The 25,730-nt window shown below is 42.9% G+C and overlaps 1 protein-coding gene across 4 annotated transcripts in view; it reads right to left on the reverse strand.

Annotated features, from left to right (window-relative positions):
• The window catches only part of DNMBP (dynamin binding protein), a 109,652-nt gene that overhangs the window by 41,581 nt on the left and 42,341 nt on the right, over positions 1-25,730 (reverse strand). For 3 of the 4 annotated variants that reach the window (XM_055346222.1, XM_055346221.1, XM_055346223.1), the window contains exon 4: positions 16,837-18,849. In XM_055346222.1, coding sequence (XP_055202197.1) covers positions 16,837-18,849 — 2,013 coding nt within the window. Of the gene's footprint in view, positions 1-1,443; positions 2,752-16,836; positions 18,850-25,730 lie in introns of those variants that run through there. The other variant, XM_055346224.1, reaches the window with a different exon arrangement.

The raw sequence follows: 25,730 nt of genomic DNA on the forward strand, positions 1-25,730 counted from the left end.
CCATCAAAATTTAAGTGCTTGGCTAAAAAAAGAGAGTTATAAAACTGGACATGACAGAAGGTGGGACTGAGCTGGTGTTAGAGAGATCATAGTTCAAATTGCACCACTCCGGAGAGAAGGGCTTGACTCTTGTTAAGACAGAATAAACACACTTTGATTACACTTAGGAGCTGAATACAATAAGGAACTAAAGACAGGAAACAAAGTTCATCTAAGGAACAGGTGTAGGGAAACGGAATGGGAGCAATACAAAAACCAATATAAGGAATCAGAATCACTTGTGTGCCTTGCCTTGTGGTTTTTGAGCTAGAAGGAATTTAGAGGTCATTCAATCCCTATCATCTCCAAGCAAAAATGCACCTAGAAGAAAAATGGCTATTTGCTAAATACCTCCGCCTCCCACCTAATAAGACTGCGTTTGGTTTCATTTTTATCTTTGTCAATGCAAGTGGAGATTTTTGTCAATGCCCTGGAAATTCTGGTTTGGTCAAGCCTGGGTTCGAAAACCACAGGATAACCCACTGGCAGTTCTGGGATCATATCAGGGACTTGTCATGCCCCCACCAATAGGGAACCTATTCTGAAAATTGAGATGAGAGACTTTCTACTTAGGAGGAAGGTGTGAGATGGATTTCACATTTTCTGACTCTAACCTTTATCCTCTTTTCATTAGCTACACTCCCCCAAATTGGATCAAACCAGAAAGTTGGCTTGGCAGGAGAAGAGCATATACATTAAAAAAAAAAAAAAAAAAAAGGTTTAACATTAAGTCCAGTAATTCTAAAAAAAACAACAAAATAAAATGCAATAAACATAGTTCATTTCAGAGAACTAGAGAAGACAAAATGGCAAGAAAGAAATAACCTTTATGTTATAAAAGACTCTCAACTAACATGTTACAGATAACTTGGTTAAGGCTAAATGAGATGAAGTAATTTGAATATACAAAGCATCATGTGCAGGAACAAAGCATCATGAAGAATCTAATCTTCTGGTTTCCAGACGAGTTGTAGTGCTTATTATTTACTTAAGATTCCTGAATGTCAGAGACATGAACACTATACAAAACAAGTTAAATCTTTTCCCTAATGTCTAAAGTGTAGGGATTGAGAGAAAATGAACTTTGTCTTGGTGGCTTGATAATGAACTAGCCATCCCCATACAACGAACAAAAAATATTACAGTAAGAATGAAAAGATATTTGGGATTAGAGATACCTGGCAAAACCAAAAATGGTAAAGAAAGTTCCCATGAGAACGTGGTCTTATTCTGGAGGCCACAGTGCATATTTGTAGGACTGTATATGTTCTTGCTCTGTGAAGTGCCTCCCAAAGGGATTAAATCTCTAAGGTTCAGTGCATGAGTGTTCCTAGTACCTGGTATAACCACCCCTTTTACTATTTTCATGTTTTATCCTTCTTAAAAGGCTAGCTGAGTTCATACCTTGAGTTTTCTTCCTGTTTTGCACAAATTCGGAGCGTCTCAGGCTGCTGGGTGCTGTGCGGCGGAAACGACTATTCCTTTTCCAAGTCTCCAGGCCATTTTCTTTTTTCTCTTCCCCTAAATGGTAAGTGTTCTTCGCTACTGAAGGGCCCTGGGGAATGCCACAACGATGTTCTCCCGGCTCCCCTCCTGTCCACTGATCCCACAAACTATCCGGGAAGATCCCTCTGCTCCCAAGTGCCATCATTCCTGTTCGGTCAAAGCCATTATCCTCCAAATTCTTCATGTGATGAACAGAATCTGTTCCTCTGTAATTCTGAAATTTAGACTCAGAGTTTGTAAATAGAGTATCACAGCCTTTATTTTCTGCAACAAAGTCACTCTGATCCAGGGAAAGAGTCTTTGCTTTAGGACAGATTTTATCATTTTGACAAACTTTTCTGTCCCTTTCATAGTATTTGACAAATTCTTTACCTTCACGGACACCATTCAAATCTGGGAAGTCCACCAACCGACCATTAGTATAATTCTCAGGAACCTGACATAAATTGTTGCGGTTTCTACAATAAAAATTAGCTTTTTTACAATCCTCAAGGTTATAATTAAAATTCCTGTGGTCCGTGTGCCACTTTTCAGGTTGACCACAATTCCCCACAGAATCATCCAAACCACTGTGGTGAGTGCACCATCCAGCTTCTTTAGAATCCTCAGGATCATAATGCAGACCCCGACCCTCTGTGCGGCCTTTCATTTCCCCATTCCTTCCAGCTCTCTGGCTTTCTGGGCTGCCTGTGTGCTGATTATCCTCAGTCCCTGGGCTTGGGTTCCAATAATCCACATTTTCTGAGTTCTTGTAACCATCACAACCTCGAGCCGCACTTCCATAGTCCATATAGTCCTCTCCATTTTCTTCTGCTTCCCCATCGTCCGAGTAGCTTGGTTCACTCTGCTCAAAAGCCCAGTAGCCACAATGTCTTTTCCTGTAGGGCCGATTCTGCCCCTGACTCTGGCCCGAGCTCCAATCCCTGGAATCCAAGCTGCCTTCTAGGTGAAGTCCATCCAGCATGGTGAGGTCCCTCTTCTGCAGACTCCCGCAATCTTCATACTCCCAGCTGGAGCCCCAGCGCCCTTTCTTCTCCGCTTCTCTTTCCTCTCGAACTCTGTAGGTTTCACACATGTTCTGTGTGCTTAAAGACATGAGTTTTACTTCCTTCCTCCACGGGCCTGGGTGGGGCTGAAATGTGGACAGGTGCACTCTAGCCTAAGGCGGTGTCGTCCTCCTGAAAATGTCTCCCAAAGTGCCCAAGACGCTCTCCTTGCTCCTCTGGCTGGGGCGCAGAGAGATGTGGAGTTATTTCCACCTCAGCATCCAATCAGTGAGCTGCTCTCTTTCCCCACAGAGGCCAGGGGATAATTAGTAACTAGTGTTCATGTGATTGGAGTTGGCAGCTCTGTTCATGGTTTCCCTCAAGCTGGTCAAACTGGCTTGGCTGCTTTCTGTGCTGAAGGCAGAAGTATTCTGCGGTTCCAAAGGTTTTGTACAAAAAGCAGAGTGAGCAAGACCAGCCCCTTCCAAAGCCCAGGTAAGGTAGTAGAACTCATCTGTCTCTTGAGATATTTCAGTAATCAACCAGTGGTATAAAGAACCACCAACGGTATAAGGAATGTTTTCGTGTGTGCAGCTCAACACATGAAACGTGTGGACATTCCCCGTCCCCTAAGTTCAGCTTTCTAATCGTTGGAACATCTGAAACTCTGTGGGACTCCCTTCCCTCAGTGAGAGCCAGAACTCTCCCTCCTTTAAGAGTTTGATTCTACGGCAGTCAGGTTACCAGCTGGTGTGCACTCAAACCACAAATGGTTTCAACTCCCACAGGCAGACACATGGGGACATCCCAGTGGAGGAAGAAAAAGGATTTCCTTTTTACTCTGATCTAGTATATGGGTAATTTTAAAACTATCCCCTAGAAGAATGTAGTTATGTATGCTTTCACACTTTCCTTGATACTTGCCATGCCAGAGAAGCACGAAGACCATTTCCTAAATCTCTCTTTCATCCAGCGTATTTAGGAACTGGGGAATAAGGTTAGAAATCAGGTGCATATAAAGATACCTACTTGAATCAACAAACATTAGATGGGCACCTATTATAGGTGAGGTATTGTGGAAGAGAGAAAAAAGTGGACAAGTTTGTCTCTGCCTCCTGCAATGCAGGTGCAACACTATAAAGGAGGGACACCTGGGTGGCTCAGTGGTTCAGTCTCTGCCTTCATCAGCTCAGTGTGCGATCCTGGGGTCCCGGGATTGAGTCCCACATCGGGCTCCTTGCAGCCTGCTTCTCCCTCTGCCTATGTCTCTGCCTCACTTTCTCTGTATCTCTCATGAATAAATAAATATTTTTTTTAATAAACACACTATAAAGAAAAATCAAATGTGACAAGTTCTATAACAAACACAAATGGCAATGACAACAAAGCAGAGTCCCTGGCAGAGCAACTGGAGGTTTCATGGAAGTGGTGGCATTTGAACACTGCCTTCAAAGCATAAGCAGAACCTCTACAGACTTTCTACATATGGAAAAGTAGGAAATGGGGAACAGTTTGAAAGATAGAATGAGTAGAAAAAGTAATAGGAGATAAGGCTGGAGGGGTAGATTGGGGCAAATCCCAAGGGATCTGTTTACTTTTTCCTTTCTTCAACTACCTAATGTGCTTTTGGATTCTCTTTTTTAAATTTATTTTTTATTTTATTTATTTATTCATGAGAGACACAGAGAAAAAGAGAGACAGAGACACAGGCAGAGGGAAAAGCAGGCTCCATGCAGGGAGCCCAACACGGGACTTGATCCCAGGTCTCCAGGATCACCTGTAGGCTGAAGGCAGCGCTAAACTGCTGAGCCACCCAGGCTGCCCTGGATTCTCTACTAATAGTTATCAAATCAACCTCCGGATTGTCAAATCTTCTGATTTTCACACAAAGGTTTCTGTTTGTTCTGTGCCCTCTCACCTTCCAAATACACAGCTGAAGCAGCAGCTGCCCTGGCAGCTTCTGGGTTTTCAGTGTGAAGATGTGCTATGATCATGATGAGGGCTAGCAAGTCGATACCTTTTTTTTTTTTTAATCTTCAGTATTATCCTTACTTTACTGTAGATAAAGAGTCTTGGAGTTTGAATAACTTGGTCACATAAGCTGGTACAAGGTAGGGCCACAACCCAAACTCGGTTCTGTTTGACTTTGTGACACAAAACAGGGTATCTCAAAAATGTAGTAACACTTTAATTTCTCTCAAACTAAGCATACAAACAAACTCTATCACGGCCTAAGTCAGAAGCAGGCTACTTCTGAGGCAAGTATGTTCTCACACTGCCACCCCCCCGCCCCCCACCATTCCCTCTATGTCTCCAGTCCCCTGCCCACGTGTCCCTCCACACTCTATGGCCACAGGCTTGTCCCCAGCCACTCAACCACAGTATGTGCCTAGACTGGCACATAAAATAAACTGGGAACACTTTTAAATGTAGAAAGTAAAGGTTAAGCTTTCCCTAACAACATGTTATAGAAAACAAAGTTCCCTTCAGCAACTTCATATCTTTGATAAATAAGAAACACACCTAGTACATCAACAGAGAGAAGAGATAGAAGAGGATAAATTACAGGTACGAAGGATACTGGTTATAAAATGACCCACTGGAAGAGGTTAGGTGAAGCTAAAAGAATTGATCTTTGAATAAGAGAGTGCATAGTGGGTTATAGTAGAGATTCCTCACTCCCACCCCATTCCACTCCACCCTTCCTAAGTCCTATTGTCTTCAGGGGGTTAAAGACATTGTTCACATAAAGATGCAAGCTGCCTCAGCTTCACCTCCTTATTGCTATGACCTAGAACTAATCAGAAGCTGAGAACCAGGAGCTTTTTTCATGTGATAAATCTCTGTACAAAGACGTGTGGCCTGAGGGAAAGAGGAAGACAACTTTTCTACTTTTCTCAATCCTGGTATTATTGGCAAAATTCAACCCTTCAAAGGGTATCCCTGTCTGTGGCTCTCCCTGTCATGGGGGACAACAGTAACATCCCAGTGGCTCTTCACAAGGCCCTAAAGTAGCACTTCTCCCCTCCACCCCCCACATTTTTCTGTTTATCACCAGAGGGTGGGCAATCAGCTGTAGTGACCATCCGTATCCCCCCTCTACTCCCAGTAGGCAGATATGCTGTAGGACACAATGCTGGAAGGGAAGCCGGGCAGCAAAATTTGGAAGGAGACATAAAGGGAGAAGGTGCAGGAAAGGTAAAGGAAGAGGGATGAGACAGGAAAAGAACCAGCAAGAACATGTGCCTCCCTACACTTTTGTGGATATCTCTGTAACTGTGCAGACCATCCCTCTGGTCAGGTGCCCGATGCTTCCGATGTCACTGGTACCACAGTGACATTCTCTGATTCCTATGGTTCTTATTATTTTCCAGAGCCCCAAGCAAATCTCTCTCTCATCTCACCCATGTTACTTTGTTATACTTGTTTATCTCCACTTATTACACTGAATGCTCCTTGCAGGGAAGAACCATGTCTAATTTACGTCCCAGTCTTCAACACAGCTCTGCACATGGGGGACCCAGCAGGTACAGACATGTTTGATGAGCAAATGCTTGCAGCATTTATTGGGCATGTGCTAGACGCCAGCCAGATAGAGGGCAGGATAGCTTAGAGGTTAAGAGTGCAGCTCTGCGAGCCCTGGGTGTGAATCTGAACTTTGCCACTCACCAGTTACATAACTGGGGAAATTACTGAGGCTTTCTAAGCCTGTTTTGTCATGTTTTCATCTTAAGCACAGAAGACATGACATTTCTGTGGAACATGATTAATTATAAAAAGTATCATTATTGAGAAATTCCCACTACCTACAATTTGAAACACTTTTGTTCTGCCACCTGTATATCTCATACAAGAATAGTTTACCAGGGGATCCCTGGGTGGCACAGCGGTTTGGTGCCTGCCTTTGGCCCAGGGCGCGATCCTGGAGAGGATCGAGTCCCACATCGGGCTCCCGGTGCATGGAGCCTGTTTCTCCCTCTGCCTATGTCTCTGCCTCTCTGCCTCTCTCTCTCTCTCTCTCTCTCTCTCTCTCTCTCTCTCTCTCTGACTATCATAAATAAATAAAAATTAAAAAAAAAAAAGAATAGTTTACCAGTATATCTCAAATCTTACAAGTATGGAAATCAATGAAAGATCCTGGAACTTGCTATGGCTTTGGGGATGTAGCACTGAGCCAAGATCCCCTTAGAATTCCTTTTCAGGGATCCCTGGGTGGCTCAGCGGTTTAGCGCCTGCCTTTGGCCCAGGGCGTGATCCTGGAGTCCCGGGATCGAGTCCCACCTCGGGCTCCCGGCATGGAGCCTGCTTCTTTCTCCCTCCTCCTGTGTCTCTGCCCCTCTCTCTCTCTCTCTCTCTCTCTCTCTCTCTCTCTCATAAATAAATAAATAAATAAATAAATAAATAAATAAATAAATAAATCTTTTAAAAAAAAAAAAGAATTCCTTTTCAGACACTCTGAAATCATCAAGTACCTGGCAATCCCCCAGGACTTCGGGTACTCATATTAAATGATCTTTTTTTTTTTTAATGCCACTTTTCTTTTCTTCTTTCTTTTTTTCAAGATTTTATTTATTTATTCATGAGAGACAGAGAGACAGAGGCAGAAGGACAAGCAGGCTCGCTGCAGGGAGCCCGACATGGGACTCGATCCCAGGAATCCAAGATCATGCTCCGGGTAGAAGGCAGATGCTCAACCCCTGAGTCACCCAGGCATCCCTATTCCTTTTCTTTTTTTTTTTTTAATTTTTATTTATTTATGATAGTCACAGAGAGAGAGAAAGAGAGAAAGAGGCAGAGGGAGAAGCAGGCTCCATGCACCGGGAGCCCGACGTGGGATTTGATCCCGGGTCTCCAGGATCGTGCCCTGGGCCAAAGGCAGGCGCCAAACCACTGCGCCACCCAGGGATCCCCCCCTATTCCTTTTCTTAAGAAAACTCTACCCCTAACATGGGGCTCAAACTCACCACCTCAAGACCAAGAGTTGCATGCTCTACCAACTGAGCTGAGCTGGCCAGGCGCCCCTACATGATCACCCTTTGAGGACCCGCCCCAGCGCTCCTCCTCATACTTCACCTGGAGGGTAATCAATCGCTGCTGCCTGCACCTCTCCACCCTCGCCCCCAATCAGCACAGTGACCTGGGGGCTCAGTGGCCTAGCTCTTCCCCAACTCATCACCAAATTTGCTCCAGGACCCCCTCCTACTGCCCCACCTCTGAGTCTGCCACAGGTCTCCCTCAGACCTGTGCTCCCTTGTAGAGCAGTCCTCTCCTGAGCATATTCAGATAGAAGTCTCCTCTCTGTAGTACCATCTGCTTTCCATCTTCCAGAAAATGACTCAATTTCTGGCCTTCCCATAATACTCTTTCTCCTCGGAACTTATTTTCTCAGTCACGTTCAGAGGAAGAGAGGAAGCCCCAGTGAAGAGAGACAATTGGGAGAAGGAAAAGCAGAAGCTGGAGTCAGGGAGCACTGTAAAAGGCAATAAAGACAGGAATGTAGGAAAATTAGAGGTGTTTGGGGATAATCTGATATGCTCCGAAGAATGTGAATGCTCTCAATGGGATAGGGCTATAAGAAGCATTTAAGATGTCTCAGAATTTAAACCTGGTGATGAACTTAATAGGTTATGAGTTAGGTGAGGGTCCAAATAGAGAAACTGGAATGGAGAGCAGCTTGGGGAAGTTGCTAGCATGAACAGGGGAGCATTTTGGAAACTTGTGTAACTGATAAGCTAGCAGTCAGAGGTATATCTGTGAGGGAAGGTTAAATATTTTTCCAAAGTGTAGCAACACATACATATATACTCTTACAGTTTTCAACAGATGAGGGTACTAAAAAATGTTATGCCTGGCATAATTTATTCTGGAAGTTGGCAAGGGTCATTTGGGATCCCTCCTCCATAAGTACTGGTATTTTTTAGTTTTTCAGGGGCAGCTTCCTACCACCAGCTCTCAGAGATCAACCACTCCTTCCTTAAGTTGAGACACAGGGACCTCGTGGTATGGCATAGCAACAGAGCTCAAAAGACTGGACCATGACACTGACTTGAATTTGAATCCCAGCCCCACCGCTGACCAACTGTGACACTCTGGGCCAAACCTCAGCTTTCTCATCTGTCAAATGTGGACAATGTGGAGGATTAGAAACATGTTGAAAGACCCAGTACAGGGACACCTGGGTGGCTCAGTGGTTGAGCATCTGCCTTTGGCTCAGAGTGTGATCCTGGAGTCCTGGGATCAAGTCCCACATCGGGCTCTCTGCATGAAGCCAGTTTCTCCCTTTGCCTATGTTTCTGCCTCTCTCTGTGTCTCTCATGAATACATAAATAAAATCTTAAAAAAAAAAAAAAAGACCCAGCACATTGTTTAGCAGGTAGTAAGTGCTCAATTAATTATAATTATGGTCACTGGTAGGGGCACCTGGGTGGCTCAGTGTTCGAGCATCTGCCTTTTGCTCAGGTCGTGATCCAAAGAGCCTGCTTCTCCCTCTGCCTATGTCTTTGCCTCTCTGTGTCTCTCATGTATAAATAAATAAAATCTAAAAAAAAAAAAAAAAAAGTTACGGTCACCAGCTTACCTTTCCAGTTCCTTCAGCTCATGGCAAGGGTCAATGCCTGGGCCACCTCTCTTTCTCTACCTACACTTTCTTTAAAAATTTTTTTTTAAGTAATCTCATTAAATGCTGTGGCTCTAAATAATGTCTGTGTGCTGCCAAATTTAGTTGTCCCTAATGTATGTCCCCAGCCCTAAACTCCGGGCTGTGTATCAAACTGCCTAATCAACACTTTCTACCGGATGTCTCATGGGCTCGTCAACATGACCAAACCTGAGCTCCTGATTTCCACCCCATCCCACCTCCCCCAGCAGCCAGCATCTCCTGCAGTCTTCACTATTAATTGAGAAATTACTGGCAACTCCAGTCCTTCCAGTTGCTCCACCTCATAGAATCCTTAACTTCTTGTTTTCTTATACCTCACACCCAATCCACCAGCAAGTCCTATGGGCTCAAACTCAAAATCTATCTAGTACTGCACACTCTGCATCATCTCCAGTCTACCATCCTGGTCCAGGTTGCGTGGCCTCTTGCTTGCATCATTGCAGTAGCCTAACTAGTCCCTGTGCTCCTGCCCTTGTGTCTGTTTGCAGCCAGAGTGACTCTGTAACGTTGCAAGTCAGATCTTACCACTCCCCTGTTCAAAATCTTCCTGTGGCTTCTCGTCTTATTCCTAACAACGAACTGTAAAACCCACACCTTCACTCTAGCTGAACTGACCTCCTTGCTATTCCTCAACCACTACAAGCACTATTGCCCCTGCTGTTCCATCTGCTGGTGACAACTCCCCCTCCCGAAAATTGGCTTTGCTGGCTCCCTACAATCATTCAGATCTTTGCTCAAATGTCGCTTTTCAAGTGAGGTCTTCCCTGATTCCATAGCTTCTTTTACATTCTAAAACATGCTCATATTTCTACTTAATTATTGTTTGTCTCTCACCATGAGGGCAGAGATCACTGCTGTAACTCCAGAACACTGCCTGAAATATGGCAGGAGCTCAATAGTTCTTGAATAAATGACTGCCCTAGAGTTTTTTGTCTTTGGGGTCTTGCCACATTTGCTAAAGTGAAGGGTAGGAGGTGGGGCACTCAGGCAGTGGGATGGTGGCAGGAGTGCTCACTGTTGGAAGTTCCAAGCTAGAGGGAGGCAGGTCTTTTTACTGGGTCCTGCAAAGCCTCAGTGAAATCTGACACCGATACTTAAAATCCCTGGATCTGTTCCAGCCTCTCAAGCCCTCTGCCCTGAGCTGAGGTGAGAAAATATTCACAAAGTCATACTACAAAGTTAAGATTAGTGATTCACAGGTTAATTCTAAGTTAACCATTTCAAGCTACATTTCTTGACATGTGTTGAAACACCTATCCTAAAAGGAAAAGCTAGTTTCCATCCTGAATTAACATAGATTATTAATGCCTTCTGACTCTGGTTGCTGTTTTATACCAAAATTCATTACAAGTAACTGAGCTCATTTTTACTGAGCCAACACCCTGAACCAGATGTCACAAGGATACTTGCTTTTTTCTTATGTGCTGAAGAACCAGAAAGAAAGATTATTATTTCTTTCACATAAACTTTTATGTCTTGAAAGACCACAAAATGTTTTGGCTATTTAACTCTATTATTTTTTACTAGTTTGAGAATGAATTTTTAATACCCAAGGCATTCCAAGGAATCTTCAAAATAACAAATTGCTTCCATAACTTTCAAATTTTAAAAAATCTGTCTAGAGTATTATATATCACTTCAGTATAAAGGTGTTATTGGTTCCATATCAGTAATTTTCCAACTTGTTAATTGAATGGCTCTCTGTAGTGGGCCTCAGATCTCACTCAATATCTTGCCGAAAATGTTCTGTTCCTAAAAAGCACATTCTGATTTGATTTGTAACAGTCTTTTAAAATTATCCTGAGAATCCCTGGTCAATATTCCTCCTGACATTACCTTAAGGAAAGAGAAGCTGAGGAGCAAGGTTCCTGATGTGGAAGAGGCTGACTCTACACTTTACCATCCACTGCACTGATTCAGAACAGTGGGGTCCTAGCCCACACCGGAATAACTACAGCTATGATTCACAGACAGCAAGACACAGTGTGGTTAAATACAGAGGTCAGTATCACTCTGACCTCCACTAGAGTTTCAGAGATACACAAATATGAATGATACTGTGACTGTGTCATTTTTATTAATCAATGGATAGTCAGTGCCTGCCTCGTAGTATGTGCCCAAGAAATATTTGCTGAGTAAAGAAATGAATGTACTTGTCATTTTGAGGCACGTGAGCCTCTCCTAGAGACAGAACAGAACTATCAAATGCTAAAGTAGGATTCTCTCAGGGCTACAGGGTATAGTCCTAGGGGTTCTAAAAAGTGACACATACTGTTAATACACACACACACACACACAAATGGAATATTAGCCATCAAAAAGAATGAAATCTTATCATTTGCAACAACGGGGATGGAGCTAGAGGGCATTATGCTAAGTGAAGTAAGTCAGAGAAAGACAAATACCATATGATTTCACTCACATGTGGAATTTACGAAACAAAACAGATGAACATATGGGAAAGGGGAAAAAGAGAGAGAGGGAAGCAAACCCTAAGAGACTCTTAACTACAGAAAACAAAGTGAGAGTTGATGAAAGGAGGTGGGTGGGTGATGGGCTGAATGGGTGATGGAGATTAAGGAGCTCACTTGTGATGAGCACTGGGTGTTTGTAGGTCAGCGATAAACCACTAAATTCTACATCTGAAACCAATTTTACCATATATGTTAACTAACCTGAGTTTAAATAAAATATAAAAAAATGAATGAATGTAGCATATACCAGGTAATCTGAAAGTCTGTGGATTAACCCTAAATGTTTCCACTGCTCCAGAAGTCAACCTCTTTATCAGATTTGAAGGTAGTGTGTTTAGACATGGACCTTCACTTATTAACCAGCAGCTTATTTGACTAGAAGCTCTTTGAGGGAAGGGAGCACACCTGTGTTTTGTTTTTTGTTTTTTGTTTTTTTCTCACACATGTGTTTTACTCTGTCCTTAGCACAGCGTCTGGCACAAAGCAAAATCTCAACAAACATTTGCTGGGTGAATGAGTGGCTGAACTGAATACCATCCTGCAGTCTGCAAGGAGGCATTTCATTGCCCAGTACGCTATGATCAGAGACGTCTCCTACTATCCTACCCTGACTCTATGTGCTAATTTCAAATTTAAAACCCCAAATTCTCAGGGCCAAATACTGGCTTATCTAAAATTATTGGGCCTTTGTTATTTCTACTAATTGAAGTTTGGGTTATATGGGCCAACCCTCTTATAGAAAAAAAGTTTAAAAAGTTGGAGGAAGGGATGCCTGGGTGGCTTAGCGGTTGAACATCTGCCTTTCCACGCAAGGCGTGATCCTGGTCCTGGGATTAAGTCCCGCATCGGACTCCCTGTGTGGAGCCTGTTTCTCCCTCGTCTATGTCTCCGCCTCTCTCTGTGTGTCTCTCATGAATAAATAAACATAATCTTTAAAAAAAAAAAAGTCGGAGAAAATATTTTAAAAATCTTAAAACTATCAATACACTGAGAAGTTGGTAGTGCACTGGCCAAAACCAAAGGAAAACTGGAATCCAGACAGGTAAAAAACCACAGAAATGGTACTGCCCTAGGACATTTTGCCAGTCCCCCAAAACAGAACTTATGTTTCAATGATCCTCTGGGGAGAAGTGGTCAAAAACTCAAAGCCCAGACCGTATCCGAGGTGAGAAGTCTAAAAAGAGACCTTTTTCTATAATAAGCTAAGATTCCAAAGGACTCCTGAGAGTGAGTCATAAATAGACCAGCCCTCTTACTAAATTACAGTTGGGGTTCCAATATCCTGGTTGTCCACAGAATTTTAAGTCTTGAAATTAGTCTCAGGTAACTGAACTGAGACTGAGCAGTGCTTCCATGTGGGAATTCCTTCTCAGCATTTCTTAGGAAATTTATATGCCTTTCTGAATCCTAAGAAAAATCAGTCAAGAAATGTGGAAAAGAAGAGAAAATACTATAATTCTGCTGTGAGAATAAAGCCTGGTAATAAATGTAGACACATTACTGGTTTAAAGGAATTCACCAACGTCAAGTCAAAGCAAGAACAGGAAATACTGACACAGAGTAAAAGGTTAAGGTTGACCAGGATAAGAGTACACTGGAGAGAAGTGATCAGGATCTAATCAGTTAGTTTTGCTTGTAGCTGTTGCTATGCTGTGAGTGTGTTTATAAGTGTTTGTGTTCGTGGCCCTGTGTGCTGCTAACAGTGAGTCACTCTGGCAAATAAAATAAATATTAATGAGCTTATTTGTACAGTACATTTTATACAAATCTTCTGAAATGCTGTTCAAGAAATACCCAAGTTTTAGAAACAAAATAAGTCCTTAAATTGGCAATTCTGACAAATGATTCTGTGTAGTGTTAAATCTTGCACATAGTGGTGAATAATGTTCCATTATTTGAATACTACCCAAAAGTGTTTGCCCAGTGTTCTCCAGGGTTTAATATTTGCTATAGATTATAATTCTTTAAAAATATTGTAACAGAAGATTATAGAGAAAATATGATTAATATTGAATCATTATGTCATACATTACATAAGTTTCAGGTGCACATCAATTATACCTCGATAAAACATTTTTAAGATACGAATACTGTCAAAAATGTATTGTCTAAATTTTGAATTAGCAAAAACAATATTGATTTCAATGGCAGGGTCAAAATCAGAACAAGAACACAAAATATTTTCATTGTTAAAAAAGAAAATGAGCTTACATGAAGCAACGTGCACCTTAATGGCCCCATCTAAAGATACTTTTAGATATATTCTTATTTCAACCAACATCAATCCAAGATGGAAACTCTCTCCTTTGCCTAGACTAATGGCAAAACAAAGATTAGTACTATCAGGGCAGCTAAAGTTTGGGTATTTAAAATCTTGTTTTAAGAGTAATTTTTCAGGCAGCCCGGGTAGCTCAGTGGTTTAGCGCTGCCTTCAGCCCAGGGCGTGATCCTGGAGTCCGGGGATCAAGTCCCATGTTGGGTTCCCTACATGGAGCCTGCTTCTCCCTCTGCCTGTGTCTCTGCCTCTCTCTCTCTCTGTCTCATGAATAAATAAATAAAATCTTTAAAAAAAAAAGAATAATTTTTCAATACTAATTATGTGTGATATTATTTTAAAGGTTTGAAATTATTTTTATTTAGCTTTTATGTTAATGGTCCCTTCTAAAATTTTCAAATGTCTACTGTCATGTTAATTTTGGATTTTGACAAATATTCTATAATTATGTAGGATGTTAAGGTAAGGGGAAGCTGAGTGAAGGATATATGAGAACTTTAATCTTTTGCAACTTTTCTATAATAAATAAGTTATATTATAAATATATATATAATAAGTAGAAATGTTTTAAAGATTTATTTATTTTAGAGAGAGAGAGAGAGAGCACAAGTGGAGAGGCAGAGAGAATCTCAAGCAGACTCCACACTGAGCGAGGAACCTAATACAGGGCTCAAACTCATTACCCCAAGATCAAGAGTCACATGCCTTACCAACTGTAAGCCAGCCAGACACCTCTAAAAAGCATCATTATTGAGAAATTCCCACTACCTAGAATTTGAAACACTTTAGTTCTGCCACCTGTATATCTCATACAAGAATAGTTTACCAGTATATCTCAAATATTACAAGAATGGAAGGCAATGGAAGATCCTGGAACTTGCTATGGCTTTGGGGATGTAGCACTGAGCCGAGATCCCCTTAGAATTCCTTTTCAGACACTCTGAAATCATCAAGTATCTGGCAATCCCCCAGGACTTCGGGTACTCATATTAAATGATCTTTTTTTTTTTTTTAATGTCACCTACCTTTCTTTCTTTCCTTTTTTAAGATTTTATTTATCTATTCATGAGAAGCAGAGACAGAGGCAGAAGGACAAGCAGGCTCGCTGCAGGGAGCCTGACGCGGGACTTGATCCCAGGAACCCAAGATCATGCTCCGGGTGGAAGGCAGATGCTCAACCCCTGAGTCACCCAGGCGTCCCTATCCTTTTCTTTCTTTCTTTCTTTCTTTCTTTCTTTCTTTCTTTCTTTCTTTCTTTCTTTCTTTCTTTCTTTCTTTCTTTTTCATTTATTTATAAAGATTTTATTTATTTATTCATGAGAGAGACACAGAGAGAGAGGCAGAGACACAGGCAGAGAGAGAAGCAGGCTCCATGCAGGGAGCCCGACATGGGACTCGATCGATCCCCAGTCTCCAGGATCAGGCCCTGGGTTAAAGGTGGTGCTAAACCGCTGAGCCACCCAGGCTGCTCCCCTATTCCTTTTCTTAAGTAAAATCTACCCCTAACATGGGGCTCAAGCTCACCACCCCAAGACCAAGGGTTGCATGCTCTACCAACTGAGCTGAGCTGGCCAGGCGCCCCTACATGATCACCCTTTGAGGACCCGCCCCAGCGCTCCTCCTCATGCTTCACCTGGAGGGTAATCATCGCTGCTGCCTGCACCTCTCCATCCCTCGCCCCCAATCAGCACAGTGACCTGGGGGCTCAGTGGCCTAGCTCTTCCCCAACTCATCACCAAATTTGCTCCAGGACCCCCTCCTACTGCCCCACCTCTGAGTCTGCCACAGGTCTCCCTCAGACCTGTGCTCCCTTGTAGAGCAGTCCTCTCCTGAGCATATTCAGATAGAAGTCTCCTCTCTGTAGTACCATCTGCTTTCCATCTTCCAGAAAATGACTCAATTTCTGGCCTTCCCATAATACTCTTTCTCCTCGGAACTTATTTTCTCAGTCACGTTCAGCAGTCTGAAGTAGAAGGGAGGGAGTCCGTGTACCTGGCCCACCATTCTCCCGCCTTTATTTCCCATTAGTATCCTGTAGGCCCTATGTCCACAGATTAGTCTGTAGTGTTTTCTGCCCTGATGACATATGGGCTCAGAGCTCTCTGGCACACCTGCCCAAAGTGACACGGCCATGTCGTCCTTGGGCCCTAGACTGCTGATGTTGCCTTGCTTTCTGCCTCTTCCTCCTCTAGAAATTATTTCTCATGTGAATCTGGTGAACATGAATGGAGTCCCCTGAGGCTGGTGAGTCACCCCTCAGGTAAGGGACAGAAAATTTTTGAACACACAAGATGGAAAGCAGAAAACTATAGTAAAAACAGGAGCTCCCAGCTCCCTTGGTAAGCTACTCACTCTCTACAAATCTTATCTTCCTCATTTATCAAGCAGCTGTATGCATTATCCCAAGACGTTTAGGGTGGCTGTGGATTATTTGTGAAATGGTAACAAGTCCGTATTATGAACAAGTTAATAACTGTTAACTCTTACAGTTACTATTGAAACCTAATCCTTAAACCACAAAGTTATAAGATGGAGCGTTTTCCATGAATCTTAGCCTAGAAGTCTTTAATCCTTATTAGAGCCTGGTTAAAGAAGGTCATTGTATTCAGGACCTCCCACATATAGGACTGCTATGGAGGCCTTAGCACCACAGGAGGTATAAATGTCAGAGGTCTCAGCTGCTCCATCTGAGCAGCAAGAGAAGTCAGGAGGCTACAGTTGTAAGATATATCAAAACAGAGCAGTCGAATTGGGAGACAGAGTAAGAAATGAAAATGGAAAAGCAACTCATTCTTTGTCAATCAAAGATGGTAACATCTCCCTGAAAAACATGGGGAGGCTGTTATGTGGACTTGTGGATGTCAAGGAACGTGTACCTCGTACTTCGTCGTCACTTACCTCTGAGTTGCTGGAGTTCCATATTCAAACTTTCAATGTTGCCCTCATAGAACTCAAGATCCTCAGGGGTCTCAGCCCTTAGAGATTCATCTTGCTTCTCCTCCAATGTTAAGTTCGGCTCTTCTGGAGCTGGGCTACACATATCCAAGTCCTGTTCCATTTCCTGAATCCTCACCAATACGAGTGGACACTGGGAAGTCTGGTCCAAAGTCTGGTCCAGGTTCTCAGGGCCCTCCTTCTCTGGGGACTCACAGCTCGCATGGGTGAAGAGCCCGGGGGTGAAGAGCCCGGGGGTGACTGCAGTCACCCTGTGCTGTGCTGAGGGAGGCAGGGGAGCTGGGCGAGAGGGTCGCATTGCCAAGGGTGGTTCTGGCTTCAGGTTCTGGTCAAGAAGCACATGGGGGGAGGTGGATGCTGGAGTACTGGGACGCGGTGGCGGGGGCCTGAGGGCTCTTCTCCTCTCGGGCAGCTCCTGTGGGGTGATTGACTTTGAGGAACCTCGGACAATGTCCTTCTCAGAGTTAAAGTTCATGACTGAAAAGTGGCGCAAGATTTCCTCTGGTTCTGCACCGGGTCCTGACAGGCTCTTTTCAAACTCTACCAACTGTTGTGTCAACTTAGAATCCAGGTCAGTGTGGCCTCCTCCCTGCCCCAGTGCCATCAAGTCTGCTGCAAACACCCTGTCTTGTAGACCGGCCTTCACTTCTGATCTCTCTGATGCAGAACAAAAGCTGGAGGCATTTTCTTTGGGTGTGTGGTACTTTTTAGCACCTCTAACCATGCTCTGGAGCTGAGAGCTCAGCAGGCTAGGTCTGACCACCCTAGGGGCCAAAGGACAAGAGCTACCGTGAGGAGATGGCACGGGCTTCTTAAAGGTTTTTGGTGGAGAGTACATTCCTCTGGGAGGCCGGCTGGAGTAGTCTTTCGCTTTGGCTTCTAAGGGAAGAGGGTCAGAGTACTGCTCTGTGCTTAGGTGGCCCCCTCCCGTTGTAGAATAATACTGGTTTTGCTGCCATCTGGGACGAAAAGGTACCTGAGGTTGGGAGGAAACCCCGTTGATCGTCTCTGAAGGATCCTCTGCAGGAGAGTGTCTGGCAAGAGGCTGTTTGTGGCCCCAGCCTGGGCTTCTTGGGGGCCCCCGTGTGGTGCCCTCATCCTGATGAGAGCTTTTGTGTACTTCACACTCAGAAGTCAGATGCTCCAGGGGAGAAGCAGATGTTTCAGAAATGACACAGTTGGACTTCTCTGCTTTATATTCAGGAGATTTGTTCCTTCCCTCCACCACTAAGGGGTTCTCTCGACAATCTAAGGAAGTGTCAGGGATTTCAGTAGGGCTGCTTTCCTGAGGCAGGTCCATGGTCTCCTCTGCTCTTATTTTAGAAAACAGCTTCACAAATCGGTAAGGAAAGATGCCTGTCCTGCCCTTCAGTGATCCTTCTAGCCAGCCATCTTCCAGTGTCCCCAGAATTCGGATTTTATCGCCTACCTCAAAATCCAACTCATTCGGCTCCAGGGCCTGGAATCTGTAGAGGGCAATTCCATAGGTCCCCGGCTGCTCCTCATCCTCCTCTGGCCCCCTCTCCTCTTCTCCTGTAGGGGTCTCTTCTTCACCATTAATAATGCAGTCATTGTGATTTCCAGAACTTACCAACTCATCCACAGTTCTAAGGGGCCCCAAAAGCTCTACAAACCCTTCTGGAAAAATGCCTCTTCGGCCCTCTAATTCCCCTTCAAACCAGCCTGGTTCTGGAACTCCAATGATGGTAATCACATCCCCTTCTCTGAAGTCCAGCTCCTCATCCAACTGGGCTGAAAGCCCCATCAGTGCCCGGGCTTGTCCCATTGAGTATTCTGGAATCTGGAGCAGGGCGCTCTGGGAGTGCCACCTCCGGCTCTGCGAGGAGAGGCAGAGCTCCCGCACACATGAGGATGGGAAGAAGCCGCGGGCACCCCAGCAGCTTCGGCCCTGCAGCCAGCTGGCAGTGGGAGCATCATCGAGAATCACCAGATCACCTGAAGAAAGAGAAGCAAAGATAATGACCTAAGTCATCTCCCAAGAAGAACATTACTGTAACTAATAAAACAACTCATCATTTTAAACATCTATCAGATTCAGGAAAATGTACCTCTGGAGTTTTAAGGGCATAATACTTTTGGTAATTGGGAGAACTAGTGACAATTTAGTGAATTTTGACAATTTAGTGATAACACAGTACACAGTCCTGTAAACCAGGAGTTTTCAACATGTGGTCCATGGCATCATGGGGGAGCCCCAAGATCCTTTCAGAGAGTCTGGAAAGTCAAAACTATCATATTTTCTTCATACATTTTACATATACTTCAGTTAAAACAACAATATATCATAGCAGATTGAATATAAATACAAATATGAGAATCTAGCTCTCTTCTATTAAACCAAATTTGCAAAAATGTAAACCAATGATACTCTTCTCACTATATTTTGTTAGAAAACTGATTGTTTTTCATTAAAAATATGCTCTTTATGTTAGTATGTAATAGGTTTTAGGGGTGCCTGGGTGGCTAAGTGGCTGAGCATCTGCCTTTAGCTCAGGGCATGATCCTGGGTTGCTGAGGATGGAGTCCCGCATCAGGCTCCCTGTGGGGAGCTTGCTTCTCCCTCTGCCTATGTCTCTGCCTCTCTCTCTCTCTGTGTCTCTCATGAATAAACAAACTCTTAAAAAATAGGCTTTAAAAAACGAATTGATAAATGTTTTAAAAATTTCTGTTTTAATAGCTCACATTGCAAATATCAACAGACCCACATAAGCAAGAGCTCTTTAGTGCCTCAATAACTTTTAAGAGTATAAAAGGCTCCTAGGACCAAGAAGTTTGAAAAACACCACTATAAACAATGTTCTTACAGTCTATGCCATTGGATTAGTTTATAAATGATAAAGAATATACACATGTCCACTAAAATCCTTTGTACAGATGCATCGGCTCTCTCATACTAACTGCTATCAGTAGCAAATACGAAACAATGAAAGAAATCTTCAGGAATGGTTTCTTTGATGGCAGTACAGGGTGTGGGCAATAAGCTCTTCATTTACTTCTTCCAGAAGCCGTTTTGAACTATCCTTACCCTGACAATACATCATAATGAAATCCTAAAAGCATGTTCTAGCAATCAGTACTTTTGTTTTTGAAAATAGTTCCAATGTCAATGTTTCAGGTTAACTTCACAAAAATGTAAATTGACCAGTTAGTATCTATATTACTGTTGAATGAAGTAAGGTAAAGGAAGGATAGGGCACAGTGATTCTGGAAGAAAATGAAGTTAAAACTCAGTTTTAGAGGATTCCCCCCAACTTAAGGAACTACTCTATAGTTCTGTAATAAATTGTTTTATAACAAACGCTTAATTATCTGATGATGGATTGTTCATTTTGTGAATTATCAGTTTTAACCTTTTTTAAACTTCCTCAACACCTAGTCAACTTCACTTTCATCAGCAGAGGTGATCAGGGAATGGAATCAGCCCAAGGAAAATAAGACCAGGACAGCAGAGCACCTAACAAAGCCATGTAAGTCCTTTTATAGTCAAGCATATTTTGAAATTGGATTATCGTTTAGGGTATTAACTTGCATGCTCTTGATGTATAAACAAATCAAGTCTGTCCTATCTTCCCACCAAGTGAATCACATATTCCTTAATGGCAGGTGCCACTTATCTCGTGTATTTCCTGACTTGGATACAATGCCTTTCACATAGCAAGTGTTCCATGTCCATTTGATAACGACAATGATTCTCCAACTCCAAGTCCCAAATAAATTAATCATATCTTCCCTCCAAAACTGGCTCCAGGCTGCTAGCTTCCTCTTTCCCTTTAATATTTTCTTATATGCCTTAAAAAAATATTTTATCTATTTGAGAATGAGCGAGGGAGAGAGAGAGAGCACACACGAGCACAAGCAGGGCAGAGAGGGGTGCAGAGGGAGAGGGAGAAGAAGAACCCCTTGCTGAGCAGGAAGCCCAAATTGGGGCTCATCCCAGGACTTAAAGATCATGACTTTGTGCCGAAGGCAGACATTTAACTGAATGAGTCACCCGTTTCCTCTCCCTTTAATATCTTCTTGCAGAAATTGTTTCCACTCATTACTTGCTCTTGCTACCACGTAGTCCAACAATCATCATCTCACTCTCTTTTCTTTTCTTTTTTTTTAAAGATTTTATTTACTTATTCACGAGAGACACAGAGAGAGGCAGAGACACAGGCAGAGGGAGAAGCAGGATCCCTGTGGGGAGCCTGATGCAGAACTTGATCCCAGGACCCCGGGATCATGCCCTGAGCCAAAGGCAGATGCTCAACCACTGAGCCACCCAGGTGCCCCATCATCTCACCATCTTACCTTGTCCCAGACTTTGTCTCTTCCAGTCTCTTCCAAATGATTTATGCCAAACTAAGCTGATCAATGTACCAATCTTATCACATCCCTCTCCTGCTCAAACTTGTCCCACAAGGCATGAAAGCTTCTTCCTACTCTTATAGGATTCTTCTCTAAAAATCCTATTCTTATTATCTGAAATATATGTTTGCTCCAGACACTCTCTAAAGAGATTTAGTTAGTTTAGTAACTAAGTATCAGTCTAACCTGGGTATGCTTTTTTTTATGTTTTACCTCAGTGCAACCTGGCATCCACTACCTCTCACCCCCACCCCAGCCAGCCAATATCTCACCTATGAGACCCTATTCCACACAAGGGCATTTTCATTAGCTCCTACATAAGCCCGTCCATCTGAAACCCTAGCATACCTCTCCAAGACACCTTGGAAATCCACATTCATCTTGGTCATCTGTAGCCTACTAAAGAAATGATCATTTACGTCATTAATTTTGGCACTTGTATTTTTATATACTATACAGCATATAATGTAAGCTTTTGCACTTGGTGGAAGGCAACCAATATGTTCTCACTGATTTCATATGTTTTGCTTAGATATTCTTGAAAAATAGGGTCTTGATTCTCTGTTTCTATATTCCTTTAATTTATGACTCAATAGCGATTGGTTAGAGCTTGGAGTCCTGAGAATTATACAAGTGATTTTTCAACCCACTAACTCTAAGGCTATTCCATCAGAACCAGAGACAGAACTCATTGGAGACACAATAGGCACAATAGGCCTTTTGGTGAAGAAGAAGAATAAAAGGTGGCCACAAGTTCCACTCCACGGGCTTTTAAATGAACTGGCTTTCCTAAAGCTATAGGGTTTTAATATTTTCCTTGCTTTGCCAGATCTCCAGAAAACCATCATACTAGGGCTTGCTTTTCCTATTTTCAGCTGGGCGATTGTTTTGATAAGCTTTATTACCTGGCAGACTGTTGGCTACTTCTGTATAAAAACATGAATTTTTAAAAAATCACAGTTTAGATCCTGAAAAGCACCTGAGAGATAATTTTGCTTAACACTTTTGTCGCTGAGTACCGAGTTTTTTTTTTTTTTTGAAGATTTATTTATTTATTCAGAGAGAGAGAGAGAGAGAGGCAGAGACACAGGCAGAGGGAGAAGCAGGCTCCATTCAGGAAGCCCGACGCGGGACTCGATCCCGGGTCTCCAGGATCACGCCCTAGGCTGCAGGCGGCGCTAAACCGCTGTGCCACCGGGGCTGCCCTAGCACTGAGGTTTTTGCACAAATCTCTCCTTTTTATCAGAAACAGTCATGCAGCTATTCCTTTGGCATCCTAGATTCCTGAGGGATGGAGGCTACCTAGTGGTCATTTCCAGACTTCTGAAACAACAATATGAGGAACTGTTGGAAGAGAGTGCCCAGACTTTGAAAATAGAAAAATAGGAAGTGTGGTGACCCTTAGGGCCAACCTGAGGCTTTCACTCATGCAGTTAATCCCAGCCACAGGCCGCTTGGTTGGGTTTTTTTACTCAAACAAGAAATGCATTAGGAGGGATGCCTGGGTGGCTCAGTGATTGGGCGTCAGGCTGCCTTCGGCTCAAGGCGTGATCGCGTGATCCTGTGGCCCTGGATCGAGTCCTGCATCAGGCTCCTTGCCTGGATCCTGCTTCTCCCTCTGCTGCGTCTCTGCCTTTCTCTCAGTCTCTCATGAATAAATAAATAAATAAAATATTTTTTAAAATGCATTAGGAATGAGATGGTAAGGGACGCCTGGGTGGGGCTCAGCAGTTGAGTGTCTGCCTTTGGCTCAGGGCATGATCCTGGAGTTCTGGGATCGAGTCCCACATCCGGCTCCCTGTAGGGAGCCTGCTTCTCCCTCTGCCTATGTCTCTGCCTCTCTCTGTGTGTCTCTCATGAATAAATAAATAAAATCTTAAAAAAAAAAGGAATAAGATGGTAAGAACAAATTCAAGTCTTCCTAGAATCTGAATACAAATAGTCTGACTCTGTAGTATTAGGTGCCTCCCACCCTAATCATAATACCCAGGATACTATGTGCTTTATGGAGACTGACCACACATGTTACTTAGATTTCCATATAAGCCATTACAGAACCTACCCTCATATGTTACACACATGGCATCACAGACTTAGGTCTCGGGTGCTATATCATTTATCAGGTTATTTATAAATCAAGTCTTTAAAAAGTTAAAAATAGGGATCCCTGGGTGGCGCAGTGGTTTAGCGCCTGCCTTTGGCCCAGGGCGCGATCCTGGAGACCCAGGATCGAATCCCACGTCGGGCTCCCGGTGCATGGAGCCTGCTTCTCCCTCTGCCTGTGTCTCTGCCTCTCTCTCTCTCTCTCTCTGTGTGTGACTATCGTAAATAAATAAATAAAAATTAAAAAAAAAATAAAATAAAAAGTTAAAAATAGAACTACCCTATGATCCAATAATTGCACTACTGGGGTACTTACCCCCTATACAAAAACACTAATTCAAAGGGATATATTCATACCTGTGTTTATTGCAGCATTATTTACAATAGTCAAATTATGGAAGCAGCCTTCATATCCATTGATAGATGAATGGATGAAGATATAATACACACAATGGAATATTATTCAGATTCAGCCATAAAAAAGAAAGAAATCTTGCCATTTGCAACAACATGGATAGAGCTATGGAGGGCACAATGCTAAGTGAAATAAGGCAGTCAGAAAAAATTACCATGTGATCTCACTCATATGTGGAATTTAAGAAATAAAACAAATGAGGGGCACCTGGATGGCTCGGGTCATGACCTTTAAAAAAGAGAGAAACAAACCAAGAAACAGACTCTTAAATATAGAGAACAAACTGATGGTTATCAGAGGGGAGGGAGGTGGGGGGATGGGTGAAATAGGTGATGGGGATGAGGAGCACATTTATCATGATGAGCACTGAGTAATGTACAGAATCGCTGAATCACCATATTGTACACCTGAAACTCATATAACACTGTATGTTAACTATATTGGAATTAAATTTAAAACTTAATTTAAAAATAACAATAAATTTATGAATTTATTTCTAATTGGTCTATTTTGAGGGTGGGAGATGGCCTGGAAACAAGGTTATAGGCATTCTGTGTTATATGAGGCAATGATTAATGGTATTTCATCACTCCCACTAGCTTTTTTATCTCCTTCTCTGTATTTTCCTTGTCATACTTTCATTTTTGTTTTTTTGTTTTTTCCTCCTGTTTATTTTTAAGACAGTCAGTGGCCCTGGACAACTGCACTGATCATTCTAAGAGGAAACCTTGTTTTTCTCTCTTTAAAAAGTTTTTCTGGGATCCCTGGGTGGCGCAGCGGTTTGGCGCCTGCCTTTGGCCCAGGGCGCGATCCTGGAGACCCGATCGAATCCCACACGTCGGGCTCCCGGTGCATGGAGCCTGCTTCTCCCTCCGCCTGTGTCTCTGTCTGTCTCTCTCTCTCTCTCTCTGTGACTATCATAAGTAAATAAAAAAAAAAATATTAAAAAGTTTTTCTATTTGAGTAGAATTAACACACAATGTTAAATTAGTTTCATGTGTACAGCATAGTGACTTAACTTGTCTACATGCTATGTTATGCTCACTACAAGCATACCTACCATCTGTCACCATATGTGGTTATCACAGTACCACTGACCATATTCCTCATGCTGTGCCTCTTATCCCTGTGACTTCTTCATTCTATAGCTGGAAGCCTGTATCTCCCACTTCCTTGATGCAATTTCCCCATCCCTCTACCACTCCACCACTCTGGCAACCACCACTTTGTTCTCTGTATTAAGAGGCTTGATTCTGCTTTTTTGTTTTGTTTATTCATTTGCTTCTTTGGATTCCACATATGAGTGAATTCATTTGGTATTTGTCTTTCTCAGTCTGACTTATTTTACTTAGCATAATACTCTCTAGATCTATCCATGTTGCCACAAATGGCACAATCTCATTCTTTCTTATGGCCACATAATATCCCATTGTATATATTTACCACATGTTCCTTATCCATTTATCTGTCAACAGACACTTAGGTTGCTTCCATATCTTGGCTATTGTAAATAATGCTGCAATAAACATATAGGTGCACATATCTTTTCAAGTTAGTGGTTTTTTAAAAAAGATTTTATCTATTTATTTATTTGAGAGATAGAGAGCACACGCTCGCATGTGCACATTGAGGAAAGAGGGAGGGAGAGTGAGAGAGAGAATCCCAAGCAGATTCCACATAGAGCACGGAGCCCCATGTGGGGCTTGATCACATGATCCTACAACCCTGATAGCACAACCTGACCCGAAACTAAGAGCTGGAAGCTTAGCTGACTGAGCCACCCAGGCAGCTCAGTGTTTTTGCTTTCTTTAGGTAAATTATTGGAATTATTGGATCATGTGGTGTTTCTATGTTTGTTTTTTCATTTTGAGAGAGAGCATATGCATGTGTGCATACAAGTGCAAGTGGGGAAGAGAGGTGGGGGGTGGTGGCAGGCAGAGGGAGAGGA

Source organism: Nyctereutes procyonoides, unplaced genomic scaffold (assembly GCF_905146905.1).
Source record: "Nyctereutes procyonoides isolate TBG_1078 unplaced genomic scaffold, NYPRO_anot_genome, whole genome shotgun sequence".
Lineage (NCBI taxonomy): Eukaryota > Metazoa > Chordata > Mammalia > Carnivora > Canidae > Nyctereutes > Nyctereutes procyonoides.